The 13,267-nt window shown below is 37.2% G+C and overlaps 1 protein-coding gene across 1 annotated transcript; it reads left to right on the top strand.

The window, feature by feature from the left end:
• The first annotated feature begins 266 nt into the window (after positions 1-266).
• On the top strand, positions 267-1,223 carry Prps1l1 (phosphoribosyl pyrophosphate synthetase 1 like 1). The gene has a single exon (XM_026408753.1). The coding sequence runs from the start codon at positions 267-269 to the stop codon at positions 1,221-1,223; it is 957 nt and encodes a 318-aa protein (XP_026264538.1).
• Positions 1,224-13,267: the final 12,044 nt, after the last annotated feature.

Here is a 13,267-nt window from a genome sequence, read left to right as displayed (position 1 = left end):
TTATAATAAGAGCATTAATAATGAGAGTAGTGTAAATTCCACGCACTAAGCAGACTTGACCCTGTAGTTTAAAAGGGTGAGGCACATGCCAGTCAAGAATTCTTCAGAAGACCTGAGGTCCATTTAGCCCCACGCGCACAACAGACTGCAACCGCTGAGTAACCACCGGAAACCGGAAACCGTTAGAGTCTCTGATCCAACTTCCGTTTCCATTTCTGACCCAGCGGAGACCTGTGGACAAGGAATCCTTAGGGTAGTTGGCCAAGATGCCAAATATCAAAATCTTCAGCGGCAGCTCCCACCAGGACTTATCCCAGAAAATCGCCGACCGCCTGGGCCTGGAGCTGGGCAAGGTGGTGACTAAGAAATTCAGTAATCAGGAGACCTGCGTGGAAATCGGCGAGAGCGTCCGTGGAGAGGACGTGTACATCGTTCAGAGTGGTTGTGGTGAAATCAACGACAGTCTGATGGAGCTTTTGATCATGATTAACGCCTGCAAGATTGCTTCTGCCGACCGAGTTACTGCGGTCATCCCGTGCTTCCCTTACGCCAGGCAGGATAAGAAGGACAAGAGCCGGGCTCCCATCTCCGCTAAGCTTGTCGCCAATATGCTGTCGATAGCAGGCGCCGATCATATCATCACCATGGACCTGCATGCTTCTCAGATTCAGGGGTTTTTTGATATCCCAGTAGACAATTTGTATGCAGAACCAGCGGTCCTGAAATGGATCCGGGAGAACATTTCCGAGTGGAAGGACTGCACCATAGTTTCACCGGACGCCGGCGGGGCCAAGAGAATGACTTCCATTGCGGACCATTTGAACGTGGATTTTGCCTTGATTCACAAAGAACGGAAGAAGGCCAATGAGGTGGACCGCATGGTGCTTGTGGGAGACGTGAAGGATCGTGTGGCTATCCTTGTGGATGACATGGCTGATACCTGTGGTACAATCTGCCATGCAGCCGACAAACTTCTCTCAGCCGGAGCCACCCGAGTTTATGCCATCCTGACTCACGGAATCTTCTCTGGCCCAGCCATTGTTCGCATCAACGGTGCATGCTTTGAAGCGGTAGTGGTCACCAATACCATACCTCAGGAGGATAAGATGAAGCATTGCTCCAAAATACAAGTGATCGACATCTCCATGATTCTTGCAGAAGCCATCAGGAGAACTCACAATGGGGAATCTGTTTCCTACCTATTCAGCCACGTTCCTTTGTAACAGAATGGCTTACAAGTTAGTCTATTTTTAAATGTAATAAAAATAAATCCTGCCCATTGTTTTGCTTTACTATCTGATAAAAAGTTCAGCAGAAGACCTAGCTCTCTCCAGTGTGACTGTCTACATTTCTGTATGGATTATATAGGGTTTATCTTAAGTTGGGGAGAGCTATATTGAGAACTGCTGAAATTCCTGACTTCTCTCATTCTGTTTTTTTTTTTTTTCACAATTTTGTGAACCCTGCAGCTTTAACTGTATAGCCCAGGTGGTGCGAGATGTTAGGCAGCCTTTCAGTGTGCTCTATAAAGGTGTTTCAGAACAATTAATAAGCCAGTCAATCCATTCTCATCCCAACACACACACACACCCCAATGTGTCATAGGTTCTCCAAGGTCTGTGCTAAATTATAGCAAGAGCCTTGGGCAAATCTCAAACTAGTTCTCCTGGTTGCTGAACTCGCTGAAAGGCAAAAGCAAACAGTTTTCATTCTTAACCAGCCATTGGTATCACAAGAGAAGGCAGCAGTTGTAGCAAATGCATCTTTTTTTTTTTTTACTTTAGAAATACTTATAATTATTAGCACATATTCATTATACAAAATAATGGGTTTCATTATGAGGAAACTAATTACCATCTATTTACAGACTATCTTGGATTCTAGTTACACCTGCTCCTTGCAATTTAACTTTATGTCCAACCACCTTAACCTTTTCCTAGTTGGGCCCAATGGTTGGTATACCATATTCTAGATCATACACTCCCTGCTGTATAATCTCTTAAGATTCACATTACTCAAATATTCTTTTGCCTAATACCACCAACTAGTAGATTTTATATGACATTGTATTGCCTTTTGATTAATTTAAAACATTTAATTTTTCTCTTTCTTCTTTGTAATTTGGTTGGCCTCTCAACCTTAGATATTTTTAATTGATTCTGATAAGGGAAAACAGTAAAATATCTGTATATGGTGGAGAGCTGGACAGACTATGTGAAATTTCTGACCTCTAAGTAATAGAGAAAATCTCCAAGAGTTTCTAAAGGGTGAAACAAAAGATAGCTTTTAAAAAAATATATCCAAATTGCTATGAAATTCTCATTTGAACTCCTGGGCAAATAAGCAAAATGGAATGATATCTTTATAGTTCTAAAGGAATATTTTTAACCTAAATTCTGTGTCCAAACTGTCATTCAAATTTGAAGGCAATATTTAGGCATTTTTAATGAATGCTTTTTGAAAGTACTATTTAAAGTTATTAGAAACAAAACATGTATATGACCAATAGGAATTAATGAAATGAAAAACACTGTGGTAAGCAAAGAAATGAAACTTAATTTTTTTTTCATGAAGAGTATGAGCCAATAAGATATAATTCACATAAAAATTGAGCTTCAGTGTAAAACAAAAATTTGCAAAATATGTAAATAAAATTCTAGATATCTGGAAGGTGTTAGTATGCTAGGTATGCTAAGGAAGTTATTGGAACCAATTACTGCCATTGTAGAAAAGCCTGAGTTTATATTTTCTAAAATTCAAGGGCGAGAGTCAAGCAAGGGAAGAATGGGATGAATAACTTCCAAACTCCTAAACAGAAGAAGGAGAAGGAGAAGGAGAAAGCGGCATAAGGAAATCTGAAATCCAGATGAATGTAGAAACAAATGAGAAAGAAAACATCACAAATAAAAAGTACCAAATATATGCTATTATGACTAAATAGGTTAATGTCTTAGAAGATAAATAATTAGATTGGTTAGCAAAAGTATCTCACAATATGGTGTTTATAAAAGACACATCTAAAACAAAACTTTAGATGTAAATGAATACAGAAAAATATAACAAGTGTTAACAAAGAGAAACAAGGAATAATACTATCAAAACAAAAATAGAATGTGTTGCTGATTAAACACATCAATAAGTTACAACTACCATCAATCTTTATGTACGTAATAACTATCAAAATATAAAGAGAAAAAACAGAATATAATCATAATCATAGATGAAAATTTTGATAAAACTCATAATAAAAAGATATTCTAAGATTTAAATGACAATTTAATATATAGAAATTAATTCACATTTTCAAGCATGAAGTATATATAAATATTTAAAATATTGGAAGGTCACAAAAGTCATGATAAATTTTTAAAAGGAATTTATTTGTACTATGTATAGTAGATTTTCTATAACTATCTTGGAAATATTGAGAAAAACAAAACTCTTAATAAGACAGGAATAAAATAAAGTGTACTCTCCCTGATAAAAAATCTACTAGATACCTATAGATACCTGTAGATACCTATAGAGACATACCTAATGATGAAATATTTAAAATATTTTCATTAAAATTAAATTTCCAAGCCTATGGGCACAAAGCAAATTTTTAAAAAAGAGGTGTATTAGTATAAAAAGGAAAGAGGCAAATCTTACATTATTTGCAGATGCCATGACTGTCAACAAAAAGTCCAAGCATCAAAAACTGCCAAATTCATAAAAGAAATCAGTACAGTGACTACATCTAAGATAAATAAAATCATCATCTTTTGTAAATACCAGCAAAACATAATTGAAAAAATGTTTCCACAGCCTTAAGCAATAAAATATATGACTAAATATAAACCATAAAACTGTAGGACTTACATGATAAAACATTTACTAAAAGATGTAGGACAGACCTGAGTAAATACAGTTGGAACCTGGATAGGAATAATAATATTGCAATCCTGACAGTTTTCTCAAATCATCTAGTCAGTATAAACCTAACTGAAATCCTAACAGGATTTTTTAAAAGAGAATTTGAAAAGCTTTTCTTAAGTTCACCTGGGAAAATATGTGAGCAAAAATCGTTGCAACATTCCTGAAAATATTTTCATTACAATATATTAAAACATAAAGCCATAGTATTGAAATGTGGATTGATGCAGGAGTGAGAACATAATAATACAGTTTTGATTCCTGAAATAGACCTGTATATACTTACAGGAATGTAGTGTATATGTACCCTATCTAATGGAGGGACTGACAGTATTACTGGAAAAACGTGCATAACTGAATCAACTCAGCAGGAGAATGACTATCACAGAGTCCCTGTGGACATATTTTCCTGATATCCTGCCTTGGCAATCATTCCTATAGTCTATTCAGATTCTTAAAATGGGGAATGAGTTTTTGCCATGTTTTTCCCCCCATCTTCACATAATGGTTAGTCTATCCAGATCATGGTGCTATTTATGATGGACTTCGTAATGTCAGATATCACTTGTCAATAACTAGATTCTTGATGAATCTCAATGTTCTGCTTTCTTGATTTCTCTCTCTTTCTCTCTCTCTCTCTCTCTCTCTCTCTCTCTCTCTCTCTCTCTCACACACACACACACACACACACACACACACACACCCTGGCATGTACCTTTACAAAAACCTCTTCAAAGGCTCTAAGATCCATTATAACATTATTTTCTTATTTACATGAAGCTTGTCCAACATTATTATTTTTACACACTACATCAGTCATTTGGGACAAAGTTTCCTCCAGAACACAAAATAATTGAAAGAGTGGTGATTACTGAGTAAATAACACATCTACAGAATATATTCATACCAGGATAGCTGAGTAGCAGGTTTCTTAGCAAAAACTATAGTATAGTATATTGTATCAGCTGAGAGTGAGAGCTCACAAGAGTACTTAGAGGTTGGAAGAATATATGTGTTCTCAACCTCTAAGTCCCTTGTGTGCGTGTGTGTGCCCCCGCGTTTGTGTGTATATATACATAGAGACAGAGGCATAGAATGTTGTAAAAATGGAATTAAATGTGTACACATGTGACAAAACTGGTATATCACAGGTAAATGATGCCCTGGTCAATGGTACTGAATAACTGGCTTTTGATTGGGAAACCAATTTTCATCTTAAGCAAAGTACAAAACAAAATTTCAGAAGGAATGGTTACAATAAAACAGAGTTTCAAGCCCTGTAAGAAAGTGAGAAATAACCTTTACACTTTTATAGTGGAAAAATGCCGCAGTCTGGCTGGGCACAATTCAGGAGCCACTTGTCAAAAGAAACAAACTTTATTTTTAGAACACACACACCAAACCACACAGCTCCTCAGGAAAAATCTTCAGAGCCCAACTGCCACCATCGGCTTCCCACAAGCCTCTCAACTTCCCCCACTCCTCCTGCTCTTGAGGCCGATTGGCTGGGTCGCATGGGCGGAGCCAAAAAAAAGTCCCCCAATGAGCAGCTCTGTGGTCTGAAAGGGCAGGAAAACAGCCCAATGAGCATCACCGCAGAAGAGCCAATCAGTTGGCAGCTAGAAGTTTGCTAGGGCCGCTGTGAGCCAATCATCAGCTGGCAGCTGGAAGTTTGCTGGCAGCTGGAAGTTTGCTGGGGCCCCTTTCCGCTGTGGCTCTCAACAGAGAAGTCTGCCTTAAGGAGGATAAAAAAAATTCAGAACTCAGAAAGATGAAAGGACTTCTGGAATTCTACAGGCAGAAATGGGCTTATAGACCTACACAACAGCAAATACATGCAATCCTTTAAGAGAAAAGAATGACACCGAAGATAGAACTGGTACAGAGGCCAGCAAGGCCACTAAAGGTGGCCCAGAAACTGAGTTGCTTCCATGGCTATAGAGACTGATGGAGACATTGCTGTAAAACTGGAGGCTGGAGTTGGGGTCTAAGCAAGTGGAGTATTAGCCTAGTCCATTCAGATTGCTATAACAAAGTACCTTAACTAAATAGCTTATAAATAACAGAAACTTTTATTACGATTCTGGAAGATAAGTCCAAGATCCTGTTGCTGTGAATTCCATATCTGGAGACGGACTTATTATTTCCAATTCACAGATAACATGTGAGGACAGGGTTACATGCCAGAGGGGTGAGGGAGGTCTCAGGATCTCTTTTTTTGAGGGCACTAGTCCTATTCATGAGGGCTCCTAATCACCTACCAAAGGCTTTACCTCCTAATACCATCATATTGGTTTTCAATACATGAAAATCATGAAATACATGAAAAATCCTACATATAGGATTTCAATACATGAAATTTGGGGAGATATGAGCTTTTTTTCTATAGAGATCATTAAGCCAAAGAGGATTATTCTCAGATCTTGAACCCCAATTTTTTCCTACTAAATTTCAAAATTAGGACCAGCAACCTCTTCATTTGTATTAGCTTTCCATTGCTATGACAAAATCAACTGATAAGGAAGAAATATTTATTTTGGATCATGGTTTTAGAGATTTCAGTCCAGGGTCACTTGACCCTGTTATCTTTGGGCCACTGGCAAGACATGGTAGGGTGCATGTACTGAACACTTCAGGGTGACCAGGAAGCAAAAAGAGAGAGGGGCAAATGGGCCAGAGTTCTCGTAACCTCTTCATGGATGTGTCCACCAGAGACCTAACTTTCTTCTAATAGGCCCCACCTCCTAAAGGTTCTACCACCTCCCATAGCCTTATCAGCTATGGAAAAAGTCTTCAATTAATGAGCCTTTGGGGGAATATTTAAGATCCAAAACAGTATAATTCCTTTCACTTTCTTCCTTTTTTGAATGTGAATGCATAAGGATATACACTTTATATCATAGGCAAGTACAAGGATATGCAGCTTAGTCCCTCCATTGTATTTTGGAAGATGATAACTTATGTTCTATATTCACAGGTCCAAAATGCAGAATATCTTTTTTTCCTAGAATGGCTTATGCCATTCTGGTATATAGTAGTAAAACCCATGCCTGATTTAGATGATGAGATACAGGACTTTTGAGTTGATGATAGTTAGATGAGATTTTGGACTTAGAGCTTAGAGTAGGCTAAGATTTTTTGAAATGCTGGCATAGGATGAATGTGTTCTACACGTGGGCATGTGTTCTACACATGAAGCAGGGAGCCTGGATGGCAGATTTGGTTCGGTTGAATAGTGGTCAATCAAAAGTTATATTCAAGAAATATCTCACAGAACCTGTGAACATGACCTCATTGGGATAAATATCTTTGTAGATATAATTAAGTTTAGGCTTTTGAGATGAGATCATGCTAGCTTTATGGTGGGCCTTAGATATAACAAAAGTTAAAAAGACAGAGACACAGATAAGAAGGTGATTGAAGATGGAGGCAGAGATTGAAGTGATGTGTGTACAAGTCAAGATATGCAAACAGGATTGCCAGGAGCCAACAGAAGTTAGTAAAGAGGTGGGTAGCAAATTCTGCCTCAGAACCTCCAGAAGGAATTAGCCTCCAGAAATGTGAGAGATGGTTTAAACAACAGTTTAAACCATCTAGATTGTGATAATTTGTTGCTGCAGCCCTAGAAAACTAATGCATATTTGGGGACTAGGAGGTGGGCTGCTGCCCTAATGAATACTAAAAAGTGCAGAAGTGGATTTGAAATTGAGCAATGAGTACAGGCTGGAAGAATTTTGAAGTACATAATAGAAAAGGCCTAGATTGCTTTGAAGAGACTCTTGGTAGAAATAGAGCTGTTAAGGGAGATTGTGAAAGGGACTTAAAAGAAAGAGGATGATAGAGAATACCTCTGTCATCTTAGAGAATACAAATTTCATCCTGAACACAAATATGAGGTTCTTATGAGGTCTCAAAAGGAAATGAGAAACATGTTATTCTAAATTGAAAGAAAGCCACTCTTACAAAGTGACAAAATTCATGGTTGAATTGTGTTGTGTTGGAAAGCAGAACTCTCAAATGATGAACCCCAATATTTAGGTGAAGATATTTCTAAGCTTAATGTTGGGGATATAACTTGGATCCTTCTTGCTGCTTATAGTAAAATTTGGAGAGGGAAGTAAGAAATTGTCCAAGGAACAGTAAAGAGGAGCTAGCACTTGATAATTTGAGAGGTTCTCAGCCTACCTAGATCCAAGGATGCTAAAATTAGGAAATTCATTGTTGGGAAAGCATGTTCTACATAGAAGCCTAAAGGTGTGACTGGATAACCTATTGCTCAAGAAATTAGATGTGTGACTCCTGGGGCCAATCAACCATCTCAACACAAGGCAGGAATAGAGACTAAAAAGACTAAATAGAGTTCCAAACAATCAGTTATGCTTTGATTGCTTTTTAAAAGTTGGCGTAAATTTTACCTAATGAAGGATAAGCCTAGAAATAACTAAATGTCTTAAATACCAAACTAACTAACCTGAGGATGTTTCATTTACAGGGGAGAAAAAAAAGCAATGGGGAGCCCTCTAGCTTTCTCAGTAGTTTTTCAGCAGATCACTGATGTGATGAAAGTAGTGCTTTTTGGAGAGATTTCAGCAGCAGTGTGCAAAGTGAACTGTACTGGAAAGAGTCTACAATTGGGAGACCAAATGTATCTGGGTGGGTTCCATTTTGAGAAATTAGGCCTAAATAAGATAGTGTTTTAAAATGTATCACAAACAAAGAAGCCTTCATTTTCCTAATCCCTCAGGCACACAAGGGTTGTTTACGGGAATTTGGCATGAGTATAAATTTCTAAATGTAACACTGATGGTATCTCTTATCAGATGACATGATTAATGATGTTTTCTTCAGAGTGGCTTCAGTTAGTGTTTATTAAGATGCTTCCCAAATCCTAATGTTATTTCAGAGATGCAGTCAGATGATTATACTTATGAGTACCCTGCAAGAATTAGAAAAGATAAGGCAGTGATTGAATGGTTTTAAATAATACATTTTATGCCGATTAATTATTATGCAAATAGTGACTTTGTTCTCTTGTTTTTATGCTTGTCATTCTGTTTCTTTCTTTTCTAGGAAACCCGTTAATTTTTAACCCTGACTTCATTGGAAATGCCTTGTAATGACTGGTATAGCCCATCCCTTGGTGCAAGGGAAAGGAACCTCCCTTTCACAATATTAAATAATTTCTGGATGAGGGCTTATCAGTGAGTAGAGTCGATGTCACAGTCTGAAAATTGTGCATTTCTTCTTTCTCCTTGTTTACTATTTGGCTTTTCTACTTAATTGCCCTACCACTTAAGGGAGAAATAAGGAAACTAGCCCATGGTCTTTAGAAATGGCATGAGATGCAGGAAGAATAGCAACAGTGAAGGCTTTGAGCTATATCATACATTTGTTAAAGCAACTGAAAGAAAACCATTGTGGTCAGAGTAAGCAAGCAAAAAAGTCAGATGTAATTAAATCAATAAGATGGTCAGAGTTACAGGGTGTGGTGGAGCATGCCTGTAATCCCAGCTACTCAGGAGGCTGAGGCAGGAGGATTGCAAATTCAAAGTCAGCCTCAACAACTTAGTGAGGCCTGGAACAACTCAGCAAGACCTGTCTCTAAATAAAATATTTTTAAAAAAGGACTGGGGATGTTTCTCAGTGGTTAGTGCCCATGGGTTCAATCCCCAGTACCAAAACAAACAACAAAAAAAGATGGACAGAGTCAGAAAAGGTACATAAACTACCACATGCTCTTATCAACAGTCATCATCATATTGATTGTTGATCTTTTGCTTGTCCCTTACCAGTAAATGCTGAAGTCTCTATGAGGAAGATTATGTCTTACATTTTTACTCAATAAGTTACTACTTGTCCTTCAATGAGATTTTCTAAATGCAATAACAACTCTCATATTCTCAAGTTTGCAAGATTATAAACATCTGGCCTCCCATCATTGACCTCCTGAATCTCTAGATGAAAGACTTGGGAAATTACCTTTAATAATTCTTATGATCAGGCAAGTTTAGGAAAACTCTAAGCCTCAAAATCAAGATTAATAGAATTTTGAATGCAAAAGACAATTTTGAGTAGTAGTTCCCCAAATCACTTACTACTTTACTGATGTTATGGTAGCTCTGGCCAGTACAGGGCATGTGAGTAACCACTTGCCCTTCTCATGAGTATGGTCTTCATCTCTAATGAATCTCAGGACTCCTTCCTGCTGACTCTATCCAGGACCACAGATTCTTTCTCTATGCAGGAGTCCCAGTAACTATCATTTCCTAGGACACAAAACTAAAATGCCATTTCTCTTGCAGGGTTATCACTAGATCAGGGAGAATTTTCAGTTAATTTGTATTTGGGCACATATTGATTTATTACATAGTAAAATGTATTTATGTCTGTGGTTGATCTATAGGGTTAACTGTACTTTATTGATTCACCAATATATATTGATGAGATTCTATAACTGCAGTATCCAGGAAAAAAAATGAATTTCAACAATTTATTTTTTAAAAGCTTATGTATGAGGCTAGGGTTGAGCTCAGGGGTGGAGTGCATGCCTAGTACATGTGAAGCACTGGGTTCAATCCTCAGCATCACATAAAAACAAATAAATAAAATAAAGTTATATTTGTATACATAAACTTAAAAAAAATTTTTAAGTTTATGCATACAAATATACTTATGATGAGGCAATGGAAACAAAAACAATGAGTTCTATAATTAGATTGACCTTAATTTTAATCCTGCTACTTGCCAGTTAAAGTACTAACCAGTTAATACATGCCTTTGAACCTTTGATTCTTTATCTCCATTATAGAAACAAAATTCTTCACACAATTACTATAATATGAACATTTAATGTGAACGTGTGAAACAGCTAGAACAGGTTTGGCCACATGACATGTACATTAAACTAAGGCCTTGATTTCTTTCTCTCCTTTACAAGCATAACTCTCCCTCTAGTAATGGACTAGCTTATGAAATTTCCTGTTTCTCTATTTGGTAATGGAATTTGTATCATAGCACAAAAATGTTCTAAATTGTTACATATTCAAAATTTAATAATTAATGTATTGAGACAAGCAAAATCCTTAGTTAATCTTTTTGTGGTAATGGGTGTATGCCCTAGATTTTAAGTAAACTTTAGAATCATAGTCCCCTCACGTTAGGTGGGATCTCAACATGGTTAGTATAATGTGCTGAACTCTACTGCAAATGGTTAGAAAATAAGCTGAAATTGGGCTTTTGACAAATATGTATGTCCTGGAGTTAAGAAAGAATGTCTAAAAGTAAGCTTGTTATTTCTTCAGTAAAAAGTAAAAATTAATGACTGTGAGGTATGTTCAGATTTTAATTATTGAAGGAATATTGAGTTCATACTATCATTAAGGTAGGAAAGTTAAGCTAAAAATTTTAAAAATACAAATTCAAAGGGAGTTTATGTCCCTAAAAATTTTAAAAAACTCAAATAATTAGAAATCTAAGTGAATAAAAACAACCCAATTCATAAACCTGATAATAATTCAAAATTTTTCTGAAGTTGAATGTAAATACATCTTAACTTTTCCTAACAGATTATCTTATCTATCTTTTGCCCCATGGACATGTACACTTATTCAAAACATGCCAGTAGGACAAAATATCAAAAATTAAGTTGCAGACTGGTATTACCTGTATAATTGCCTCATTTGCAAAGGCCAACTCCTATTTTATGTTCTTGACTCTCCTTCAGCTACACTCACAGGGATCTGCTAGTTTCTTAACCAATCCTAACAAAAGTTTTGAATCTTTAATCTGCTATAGATTTAGAATTAATCACAGCAATGCAACAGCTATTCACAGAGGTTGGGTCCCTGTGTACCCCTGTTTCTCCTGTACCACAAAATGGCTCAGCCCAAGGTCTGCATTATAAGAATCAAACCTTGGGTGTCTAGATATTCCTGGGCATGGCACACTCTGACCCACCTTTTGCCTTAGCCATTAGACCAAGTTGTTCCTTTGATTCTGTCTTTCCTCTGTATTCTATCAGTTCTGTGCTCTGGTCCCTGCTCTGAGCACCCAGGTGGTGTCAAGTCTAGAAGCTTGTTAGTCCTGGTGTTGGTAACTTTTCCTGAGAAGAACTCTGAAATGGTTTCTCTCACACCTGCAACATTGTCACACCATTATCAGCTTTTTTGCACCATCATCTAGATTTTCTATATTTTTGTTCTGATTATCAAATACATTTTTTTTAATGTTAGCACTTGCCAGTATCGTACACAAGTTAGTTGTACCTTTTGGACACTCTGCTTTTGAAGTTCCCATCTAACCTCACCAGGTCACATTTCCACTTCCTGTACCCTGATCTCTGCCACAATAAGCAGCTTTCCAATCAGTTTTGGTCGTCGTGACATGTCCCTGATAAAATTCCCTTAAGGTTTCCATCAAGGCTGACCCATTTATTTCTACCTATTCTTCTACATAATTTTTCCTACAAAATGCTGACAGATTAATCTTCAATGACACTCTTTTAATTTTATCGTTCTGTTCAAACTTTAATAAGTTCTTCTGCATCGCTTCTAAGAACCTCACAGGATCTATCCAATCAAATTGTGTAGTAATTCCCAAGAGTCTGATATGACTTGTTCACAGGTCAAGTTCATGCTGTTGGTTCCACATAAACTGTCTTCCTTCTTCCTCTCTGCATGTCTCAGGCCTGGCCATTGTTCAAAGACGAGATTGCTGGCCCAGGCCCAAAATGTCTATAGTTAGGCTCCCTCACTGAGACTTTTGGTAGGTTACATTATGTTTTTAGTGTGTAGCCAGAGCTGAGAATCAGCTATGTTATGGTTAGTCAAGGTCAGAAACACTCTGATTCAGCATATATACTCAAGATCATAAACATTAACTTGTGGGCATGTACCCCCTATGTAACCTGTGGTCAGCGTGCCTTCTTTGTTTGGCCTACACATAAAAAGGGCCTATGGAAAAGACTTAGGGGCTAATGGGAACAAAATGGGGCAAAATAAGGACTAAAATTAAACTGGCTGGACTGAAACTGAAGTCAGAGGCTGCAGGCTGTGGCCACCTCTGAATAAAGTATGTCTGTCTACTTCCCTAACTGCATCTTGCATCTTTTTCTACCTGCTAAGCCCTGAACCTTGTTTTCTGGCTGTGAACTTCTGCAAGACAAAGCTCCAGTAGAAACTCCAACGTAAAGTCTTTCTTGATTCCTTCATTTCTTTGATACATTGGCCATGTTTTTAACAGTTTAGTATTTAATTATTTTTTTTAATTTCTAAAGAAATGACCACTTTTATCTCTTACGATGCTTAGTACAGTGATAGGAAGCATGAAACAGACTGAAAAAAAAAAAAAAACA

The sequence above is a fragment of the Urocitellus parryii genome, chromosome 3 (genome assembly GCF_045843805.1).
Source record: "Urocitellus parryii isolate mUroPar1 chromosome 3, mUroPar1.hap1, whole genome shotgun sequence".
Lineage (NCBI taxonomy): Eukaryota > Metazoa > Chordata > Mammalia > Rodentia > Sciuridae > Urocitellus > Urocitellus parryii.
Note: the sequence above shows the minus strand (reverse complement) of the source record. Positions and strands in the feature narration are given on the sequence as shown.